General features: G+C 38.6%; 1 protein-coding gene across 1 annotated transcript in view; it reads left to right on the top strand.

The window, feature by feature from the left end:
* Cog5 (component of oligomeric golgi complex 5) overlaps positions 1-11,387 on the top strand; it is a 359,771-nt gene that overhangs the window by 14,307 nt on the left and 334,077 nt on the right. The window contains 2 exon segments of the mRNA XM_023719494.1: positions 7,292-7,431; positions 10,766-10,823. Coding sequence (XP_023575262.1) covers positions 7,292-7,431; positions 10,766-10,823 — 198 coding nt within the window.

Below are 11,387 nucleotides of genomic sequence, written 5' to 3' on the forward strand. Positions count from 1 at the left end.
TGTTTCTGCATTTGATTCTTTAGTGCAGATGTTATTAATTCAGGGATTTCTTTTTTTATTTCCAATCTGCGGTCTTCTATATCTTTCTGCAGCTGTTTCTTTATTTCAGAAGCCGTTGATTCATTGCTTTCAGCTGTGTGATTTCCAATTTGTTCTGTGTTAGTGTCCTCTGCTCTTGTTACGGGTGGGCTTCGGTTCTGAGATTGCATTTTGTTCCTTGTCGTCATTTTGTGTAGCACTGTCTTCTGACCTTTGTTGTAGATCTTTGCTATAAGTAGTTATAACCTTAGCACGTATTGAAGTTCAGGTGCAGCTCTACAAAGTTTGGACTTATCCAGCTGTGTCTGGCTTAGCTCTGGCTGCTGTGCTCAGCACCTTCCTGCTGCTGCCCTTGAAGGTGAACCTGTTGTGCCCCTGTGGCAAGATTTTCTGCTTCTGGACTAGCTGGGTGGATCTATCCTCTACACACTCTGCAGGGATTGCAGCTGCAGTGTTACACCCCAGACGTGTATGCCAGGCCTGAGCTGTGCCTGGAGGGGGCAAAGTGAAGTAGGGGGAAGAGGAAGCTCTCCCACACACTCACAGGACCTGGGCTAGGACTGGGTCTGGGGTTTCCAGGAACATGGCAGAAATTCCTACTCGGAGGGCGTGGTGGGGGAGGTCTGCAGCGTGGTGGTGGGCGTCCCAAGGGGGTGGGAGAGGGTCCCGCCCACGCTGCGCCTGGGCTGGGACTGGTCCACCCGTGCAGGGTAGCAGGAACTTCTCCCACACACTCAGGGGACCTGGGCTAGGACTGGGTTTGCGGGTTCCTGGAACGCGGCAGAAATTCCTACTCGGTGGGCGGGTTGGGGGAGGTCTGCGGAGTGGTGGGGGGCATCCCTATGGGGTGGGAGAGGGTCCGGCCCACGCTGCGTCTGGGCTGGGACTGGTCCCACTGGCGCAGGGCAGCAGGAAACTCTCCCACACACTCACCGGATCTGGGCTAGGACTGGGTCTCTGGATCATCTTATTATGTCTGAATGTATTTTTATTGTGATTATGGCTAAGTGGAGTTCTGTATGCCTCAGTTAACTGTGCGTCAGAATCTTTTCACATGCTTGGGAAATTTTCTACTACTAGTTTTGCAATTAGTGTTTATATGTCATTTATGTTGACTGCAGCTCTTTCATTGATATCTATTAGTGTTATATTATTTTTCTTTGTATCATCTTGCAGCTGTTGCATTATTTCCTGGTTCCTTGTTATTTTTAAGCAGTTTTTCGTAATCACTGGCTGCAACGTTATCTTCAATGTCTGAAATTCTATCTTCAGTTTTGTTCAGGTGGTATTGCCAGCTTTCAATGGAATTCTTAATGTCCTGTATATCTGTTTTATGCATTCTAGTTCTTTTTTGTATTGTTAATTCAATGTGTCCATCATTTTCTTATTATTTTAATCTATGTCTTCTTTAGATGTAGTGAGCAATTGTTTCATGATTGTTGTCATTTTTCTCCCCTCGTGGGAGATTATTCCTGGTCTGTTTTCTTCCATAGCCTGATAGAGTTGTTTCTTTAACTTACTTGCTCTCATTTCTGAAATTTCAGGTGTGTGAATTCCAAGGTCTTCTATGACTTTGCCTCCTGGACTTGTTTTGGACAGGCTGGAGGTCTGAGATTACCTTTTGCTCCTTCCTTTTGACATTTTTGCATCTCACAGTGTTTACCCTGACTCTACAGTAATGGTAGGGGGCAAGGTGCAGGTGAACACGGCTCCCACAAGAGCTGGATGGTTGAGTAGGTTTCCTGAAGCTCCTTCAATGTGACTTCCACCTTGGTGAGAGTTGGGGCAAGCTGCAGCTTAGGAAGGATCTGATGGTTGTGAGGGAAGACTGAAGCACGGCAAGGCTTTCTGGATTGTGAGTGGGGGCATGGTAGGGCTTATGAAGCCTCATACAACCAGTGGGACAGGCAGCAGCAGCTCAGCAGAGCTATGGTGATGGTGATGGTGGGGAGATGGGGTGGGGCAGGGATCAGGTCCCTGCACCTGTCCTGGGATTGCCTGTCTTACACAAAGGTGGGACAAGTGGTCCCATGGCTTACTGATCTCCAGTGAGGGTAAGGAGTTGTGGGGCAGTGCTGACTGTGTCCTTGCAGCTGTCCTTTGTATGCCTGATTTCTTCGTGGATGGGAGAAGCAGCCACAGCTCAGCTGCGCTCCACAGATGGTCAGGAGGTTGAAACAGGGCTCACCAGGTTCCTGTAGCTGTCTGGCTATTGATTTTTGAGTGTTGACTTTGTATCCAGCTATGCTACTGAATTTGTTTATTAAATCAAGCAGGTTTTTAGTGGAGTTGCTGATGTCTTCTGTGTAGAGTATCATGTCATCCGTAAACAGTGGTAGTTTAACTTCTTCATACCACTGCCAAAATTATTGTTCTAAAATACAAAGCAACAATGTATTTTCTTGGCTTTAAATCCTTACAGGGTTGTACAGTGAATATTTTGGATGTCTACAGGCTTTTTTGCAGAATGCTCACCAATCTTTATAGTGTCATCTGTCATTCTTTACTCCTTCTGCCCAGTACATTTATTCCCTGATCTGGGCACACTGAAGTCATTATTCCTGATTTTTAGCAAAGTATGCCATAGCATTTATCTTAGGGTTCACTAGAGGGAAAGGAAATGAAAAATATAGTAATATGAGAGCTTTATTAGGTAGGCTTATAGCATCAAGAGAAGGTGTCTCAGTGGCCTTTTCTGGAGTCAGAGATGGAAACCCCAAAATAGCATTCTGTGGGCTAGAGAGCTGGAGGAGGCTGTAGCGTGAAGGTTGAAGGTCTTAGGTGTTTTGCAGACCCCAGTGTGAGTCTGTTAGCAAGCTGAAGAGTCTGCATTAGTAGTGTGATGGAATTGAGGAACAACTTCTAAAGGCAGGGCTGAAAACCAGCGCTTCTTTGAAGAAAAAAGGCAGACTTCTTTCATCTTTCCATTTGATTTCATTGTGGCTACAGGCTTATTGGCTGATGCTACACATATCTAGGATTGGGTCCTTCTCTCATTTTATTGCCTACATATGTCAGTCATGCATAGGCACACACAGAACTTCATTCATTTGCTAGGTGGGGTTACTCAAGCAAGTCAAGTTAGCATCAAATTTAATAATCACAGCATTACTGCTTTTAATCTTTTTTTCTTGGAATGGCCTCCATTTTGTCCAGCAAGATTTGTAATTCTGAGAAGCCATTGGCAGATTGGAAAGAAATGTCATTCACAGAATTAAGGCCAAAGCAGTAATATCCTCCTTTTGTTTTACTCCATTTTGAGAATAATATGAATTTGCCTATAGCAGAATGATACTTCCAGCTGACATATACATTAATTCAACAAATTTTGATTACCTGCCTTGTGTCTGATATTATTCAGGCCCTCAAGATATGGCAGTAAACAAAAAGCTTACCTCTAATGTGGGCTATAGTAAATCAGATAATGGAAGTATTCTTATAAATACTCTGTTTCATTTGTTGCATAGTCTCTGAGAGGTTTCCTTATCTGTATCTAACATCTGATTAGGTGGTTGTGGTATATGCTGCACCTCTGTTGAGCTCAGTTCTCTGTATCTATTTTTACCTTTTAGTTCTGTACCCTTTTTTTTACCCACTAGGTTTGTAAATTCCTTATACAAAGGTATCTTTTTATTACCCAGTGCCATTGTACTTATATTAGCCATAAATCCCAAATTTCAATAACATTTATAAATTTGCCTGTTTTATTAAAATTCCAGATTTACTTTATTAGTAGATAATAATATTTGGACATCAATTTAGTGTTATCTGAGGCTGTAATTTGCCCTCTTAATAGATTTTTTTTTTTTTGTTCTATATGTTTGCAATGTGTTATATTTGTTTTGGGGAAGTAGTGTATAAATATATCATTGCTTGAGTTTTGATTCTTCCCACCTTCTTCTCTCCTCTCTCCCCTGACTTCCCCATTTCCAAAGTATTTGTCTCCTTGTTTCCTCCCATTTCTCTTATTTTATGCTTTTATTTTGTGTTTTTCATATTGGACAAATCATGCAGTACTTAACCATCTGTAATTTATTTTACTTAAGGTTATATTCTCAGCTGGGCATGGTCACACATACCTGTAATCCCAGAATTTGGGAGACTGAGGCAAGATGGCTGCTTTTAGTTTGAGGCCAGCTTGGGCTACATAGTGAGTTCAAGACTAGTAGAACTAGAGTTCACATGGTGAGACTTTGACTCAAAATACAAAACAACAAAAAAGATTATAGTCTCAAAATTCATTTTCCTACAAGTGACTCAAATTTATCCTTGTTTGTGACTGAGTAATACTCTACTGTGTATATAGACCACATTTTCTTTATCTCATCTGTTGTTCAGCATCTAGGCTGTTTCCATTATATAACTATTATGAATTGCACTGGTCTAAATGTTCATACGCATCTATCACTAGTATGATGCCTTCAGTTCCTTCGGGAAGATACCCAGGAGGGGTATGGGTGGATCAAATGAAATTTCTAGTTTTAGTTCTTTGAGGAATTATTTATACTGACTTCCATAGTGGTTGTACTAGTTTAGTTTCCCAATAAAGATGTAGAGAGCACCCTTTAGATCTGTATGTGTGCACACACGCACACACGTGTATCCTTGATAATAGCCATTCTTTCTGGAGTAAGATGAAGTCTCAGAATTATTTTGATTTGCATTTCTTTAATGGCCAAAGATATTGAATAGTTTTTCATGTACTTTTTTTGGCTCTTCTTTTGAGAAATATTCATTTCATTTGCCCATTTTTTAATTGGGTCATTTGTTTTTTTGGGATCTGATTTTTCTTGAGTTCTTTATATATTCTAGATGTTAGTTCTGTATCAGAAGAGTAGCTGACAGGAATTTGTTCACCTTTTGTAAGTTATCTCTTCATACTGTTTTCTTTTTCATACAGAAGTTTAATCCCATTTGTTATTTCTTAGTATTACTTTGTGTGTAATTAGAGTTCTGTTTAAGAAGGGTAGGGTATGTCTTCCACTGTTTTCTCTATTGATTGATTCCAGCAGATTCGGCATGTCTTTTTTTAAAATCTAGGTTTTTGATCCATTTTCTTTTGATTTTTGTACATGGTGAAAGCAGTAGGCCTAGATTCATGCTTCTGCACATGAAAAACCAGTTTTCTCAGCACCATTTGTTAGAGACTACCTTTTCTCCAGTGTTTGTTTTTAGCCCTTTGTCAAAGAATATATGGTAGACAGGACTGTTTCTTTGTCCTCTGTCCCATTGGTCTGTATATATATATATATTTTTTTTGTGCTAATACTGTTTTTATTGCTGTAGCTATTTCTGTATTGCCTTTACTATAGCTCTGTACTATAACTTGAAATCCAGGACTATAACGCTTTGCTCTTTTTCCTTAGAATTGCTTTGGTTATTCTGAATCTTTCCAATTCCATGTCAGTTTTAAGAATTGGTTTTTAAAGTTCTGTGAAGAATGCCATTGACATTTTGATTGGAATTGAATTAAGTCTGTATATCATTTTTGGTATTATGTCCATTTAACAATATTGATTCTGTATATTCAGGACAGGATATCTTTCCATTTGCTAATGTCCTCTCATCAGATTAGTATACTTTTTGTTATAGAGGTCTTTCCTCTATAGGCTGCTAGTTTAGGTTGATTTCTAGGTTTTTGTTTTTGAAACTACTGTGGGTGGGATTGTTTTCCTGGTTTCTTTCTTGGTGGATTCATTACTAGTACACAGGAACACTATTAATTTTTCTAATTTGTTGTATATGCCACTTTGTTGAGTTTATTAGCTCTAAGAATCTTGTGGAATGTTTTCAGTTTTCTGTATAAAGATTCATATCATCTGCAAATAAAGATAGTTTGACTTCTTCCTTTTTTTTGTATTTTTAGGGAAGGGACTACAGAGTGTTCAGGGTCTCACTACTAGATCAGACTCCTAGTGATCTGCTTGTTTACAACCATCCAAGAGCTGGGATTACAGGGGCGTGCCACCACATCCAGTCTCAATTGCCATCTCAGCATGTCCCCTGGCAGACCTGGGGATGGAACTCGGGGCCCCTGTGCCTGCTTGCAGGCGCTTTAATCTATTGAGTTATTTGGTTGGTCCTTTGACTACTTTTGTTACATCTGATTTCTTTTTCTTGCTAAATTGCTTTAGCTAAAGTTTTGAATACTGTATTGAACAGAAGTAGACAGACTGGATATCCTTGTCTTGCTTCTGATTTTACAAAGAGTTTGTGCTCTTCTCCCATTTGGTGATGTTGGCTATGGGTTTGCATACATGGCTTTTATCAATTTGAGGTAAGACCCTTCTTTTTTTTTTTTTTTTTTTTTTTTTTTTTTTGTCGTGAAGGGACGTTGGATTTTGTCAAAGGGTTTTCTGATCTATGATAATCATATGGTTTTTTTAAAAAAATCTTTATTTCTGTTTATGTGGTATATTACATTTATGTTGTACCATTCTGCTTCCAAGGGATAAAGCTGATTTTTACTCTGTTTGGCATTATCTTTTTGATGATTTTTGCATTTGTGTTCCTCTGTGTAGGATTTTTGTTGTCGTTGTTGAGACCCAGTTTTGGGATCAGGATAATGCTGTCCTCAAAGAATGAGTTTGGCAGTACTCCTTCCCTTTCAGTATCACAGAAGAGTTCTGGGAGTATTGGGATTAATTCTCTGAAGTTCCAGTAAAATTCATTAGTGAGTCTATTAGATTCTGGGCTTTCTAGTGGAGTTAGAATATTTCTATGAGGCCATAAATATTATGACTAGTTTTTCTGTTGTGTTCTTTCTTGTGCTTATTTTCTTGGAATAAATGCTATGGTTAGTAATTGTGTTTTTCTTCATTTTAGGTTTGTATAAAAGTAAGCATTTAGCTCTGTAGTGGAGTGGTTCAGAATACGAGCTCTGCAGTTAGACTTCCTAGGTTAAAATCTCAGACAGTGGCCTTCATTGGACAAGTAGTCTGCCATGTTGGTGCTTGTTGGCTTATGTGTGAATTTGGCATAGTTTCAACAAGGTAATGTGTGGATTGAATAATAAGTATGTATATTTAAAGTGATTGGGCTAATGCCTGGCACGTGGTGAACTTGCCAGCAAGAGTCACTTCTTTTTTTTTTTTTAGTTGCCTGCTCTACTTCTTTCTTGTTGTGGGAAACATTTACAACAGTCCTTAATACCTAGAAAGATGTCAAAATATGTTCACAATGATTGTAATTGCTTTGTTGTTCAGTAGCTGGTTTACTACAGGATAATTAGGGAATTTTCTTTCTTTCCTAGAGTGTTACAGTGACTTTTTAAATGAAGACTTTGATGTAAAGACTTACACTTCTCAATCTATTCATCAAGCTGTAATTGCTGAACAACTAGCCAAACTTGCCCAAGGAATCAGTCAGTTGGATAAAGAACTACACTTACAGGTAATCTAATCTTCTGGATCACACAGATTATTCAGCCTAAAGAGATAAGTTAGCCTTTTTGTAAACTTATTGTTAAATCTATTTGTGTATTTACATGAATAAATGCATAATTAAGCAATAAGATTTACTTTCTAAACTACAGTTTGCATTTTCTGTAAACCACTTTTTATTAGTTGAAAATACAGTTTTTATTTCTCCAAAATCTTTTATTCATTCTTCCTGTTCACTATCAAAATTGGTGTGCAGTGAATAGAGAGTGCAAAAAAGGAGGTCTTGGAGAGGTAGCCTGACAGTTTAAGTGCCTGCCTGGCAAGCATAAGGACCTTGGTTCGATCTCCGGTCATGCATGCCAAACCAGCCCTGGAACCCAGGATGCACTGAGCCAGCCACCAAAACAAGGCGTGGTGGCGCACACCTGTAATTTCAATGCTGGGGTGGCTGAGATGGGAGGATCACTATGAGTCCAAGCTGTGTTGTGAGGCTCTCTACCAAATAAATAAATAAAAGATTTAAAAAATTTAAAAAAGTCTTTGATAAAGATAATAGAAAAGGAATTTTGGAAATAGAATAATGTTGATAAGAAAATTGGGATGTTACACTGGTAGTTTGTTAGTACATGTGTAACAGTTGTTGAAATAATAGTTGATAAATGAGGTGGGTTGAACACACTAATCTTAGCCATAATGTCTGTTGACTTTCATATCACTTAATATTTTTGAGTCTTGCTTTTTGTTTTTATTTATATGAGCTGGAATGTCTAACAGGAGGTTATAGTACAGAATCTTAACCGTTCCTTCCTAGTCTACATTTCTGTAGTTTTTAATTATTGTTTGGCTTTATGGTATACTTTGTAGTATTCAATTCTGTCTGAGTAGTAAATAGATAAATAACAAATTCACAAATAAATACTTACTGGGAAACCTAGATCTGGTATATACATGAGTTGTAGCCACTTAACCTTTTTTTGTCTTACGTATTTTTAAATCATTTAAAACAACAGTTTACAAGGATTGGGATGATTTCTAATGTCATGTTAACTTAAAAATTCTGATTAAGCATTAAAGTTCCTTATTGATTGGCACATTTAGAAGGCACTTTAATTGTCAGGCTTTGGGTTAGGTTATACAGATATGAAGTAACATAGTCATGGACTCAGATCAGTGACAGATAAAGAGAAAAATAATAGCTGGCAAATGATGCCTGTTTTAAATACAGAAATGAAAGGTGTTTGTGGGGGCAGGAGAGAAATTTTTTTGGAATTCTCAGGGGATGACTTTTTGAAAGAGCCACTTGAAATTCTTTTTGTTTTTTTTAAATTATTACTATTATTTAATCTTTATTTATTTGGTACAGGGTCTCTCTACGTAGCTCGGACTTGTAATGATTCTCCTGTCTCAGCCTCCTCAGTGTTGGGATTACAGGCATGTGCTACCTTGACCAGTTTGGGCTGGACCAGGGACCGGCACAGCATGTAGTACTGGGAATCAAACCTGGGTCCTTGCGCTTGCTGGGCAGGTGCTTAGACTTCTGAGCTATATCCTTAGCGCCTCTTTCTGGTTTTTTTTTTTTTTTTTTTTTTTTTTTTTTTTTTTTTTTTTTTTTTTGTACTCATTGTTTTCCTTATTCTTTGCATGTAGTCCCTTCTCTGCACGTATCAATAAGAATGTAAAAATGTATTTACTATGTCCTAAATGAGACAGTGCATACTTACAGTAGTTTCGAATGTGGGTAGAGAAAGGCTCTGGACTTGTAGTGTGAGATGTGAACTTAACATTTTCTGTGGAAGCAAAATTAGGATAATGCTATGTAATAAAATACAATAAAAGTTATTAATCTTTTTCACCTGCCCTAAAAGTTATTAATATATCAGCAAAATTAAAAGTACTATTTACTATTAGTGAGAGGTTAATGTAGGAATTAGAAATCATTTTAGGTATTTAAACAAAAATATTTAGTACAGAGAATTGGGTGCTTATGAAATTGTTAGGGACACAGTCGGGGGTGAGTTGAACCATTGATGATGGATGAAGGTCTGTGAGCTTATGCAGTCACCTCTGGTGCCATTGCTGGAGCTCTGCTTCTAGATAGCTGGAGAGCGGACACTAGAATGATGACTATAGGCCTTTTACCTGTCTCTAAATCTCATGTCTTCAAATCTTGCTTACTAGCTGGAGCAGAAAGAGGAAGACAACCTTCATCTTTCTTCCGTTTCTTACATCTCTTACAGATTTATCTGGTTGGCTGCAAGAGCATCTATGAGAATGTACTGTTTTAGTCTCCTCAGCCTTTCGAGGGCTTTTAACAGTTGATCTCTATTTTGTTAAAACCATTCACATTGTCCTAATTCTGGTGAAATTATCTGTCTTTTACAGGGAAAGGATTTGCTGTGAAACTAGGAAACTGAAAGCAGGGAAAGATCCAGAGATAGATGGAACTGAGTGCTTTATTTTTTCAGAGTAGGATGTGGTTTTGCTGATGATGAATTAAGTTGAAGAACCAAGAGAACTTAAACATTTTTTAAAGGGAAAGCATAATAACAGCATATCAAGAATTAGCTGATTTTTCCATATCTGACACACTTCCACTTATGCATCTCATTAGGAAAGCAGGGGGCTTGCTATGGTCTGAAATTTGTTTCCCTAAAACGCATATCTTGAAACTTAATCATTACTGTGATAATATTTAAAGACGAAGCTGGGTGTGGTGACACATACCTGTAATCTAGCATTCTGGAAGGCTGAGGCAGGAGGATTATGAATTCAAACCCATCCTGGGCAATTTAGTGATTTAGTGAGATCCTGCTTCAAAAATAACCAAAGGGCTTGAGGTTATACCTCAGGGCAAAGGCTCTAAATCCAATCTCCAGTACTAGGGTGAAAAGAAGTGGAATTCTCTGGCATGCGATTAGTGACCTTGTTAGAGAGGCCCAAGGGAATTTTTTTAATCTTCCCACCACATAAGAACAAATAGAAGGCACCATTTATGGTGAAAAACCAGACACTGAGTGTGCTGGCACCTTGATATTACGCTTCTCTTCTTGCAGACCTATGAGTAATAAATCCCTGTTTATAAATTATCAAGTTGATAAGAGTTTTTTTTTAGTAACTCAAATGGCTAAGATAGGGCTGTGTGGTGAACAATAAATGTGTATGTGTTCTTGTTACTCATCTCAAAAAGAGATGAGTAATTTTTTCATTTGTATTTTTGTTTTCCATTTGTATTATTACGTGTCCCCTCTATATACTAAGTGAGATCTTTAGTTCTACTCTATGGGTACAGAAAAAAAAGCTTAAAGAATCAGAATAAATTCTGATTATTCATTCTTGATTTTCAGGTTGTTGCAAGACATGAAGATTTACTGGCACAAGCAACTGGCATTGAGTCTTTGGAAGGTATACTTCTAACAATTACTGATTAGGTGGAGCTGTGTTAGAGATTGGCATACTTTTTCTGTCAGGCATAAGATAGTAGATATTTTTAGATTTTGCAGATGTGTTGGTTACTTTTCTCTCTTTGCTGAGACAAAATACCTGACACCCCAAAATAAGGAAGCTTAATTCAGCTCAGTTTGTGGAGGTTTCAGTCCATAAGCTGGCTGCATGGCAGGGTGGCATGGCAAAGGGACAACAGTTTAAGGTGGCAGAAGATAGCAAAAGCAACATGAGCAAAAGAGGGGAGCAAGCTGCTTTTCCTCCCTTGTGTTGTAGGCAGGCTCTCTCCCTCTCCCCAGGGCAGGTGTAGAACTCACACAATATCCACCCTCTGGTCTTGCACAGAATGAGGATGTTTACAAAGTTGAGTGAGGACTGTGGCTCCCTGCTGAGTGGCTTAAATTTTTAAACTTCTCAAGTTGATGCAATGGGGGGCCTGCCCCTTAGCTCAGTTCTTTAAGTGGCTGCTTCAACAAAGCAGTCAGGCTCAGGTTGCTGTGGTTCCATCCCCACAACTCCAGCCAG

This window comes from Octodon degus, unplaced genomic scaffold, assembly GCF_000260255.1.
Source record: "Octodon degus isolate 3935 unplaced genomic scaffold, OctDeg1.0 scaffold00068, whole genome shotgun sequence".
NCBI lineage: Eukaryota > Metazoa > Chordata > Mammalia > Rodentia > Octodontidae > Octodon > Octodon degus.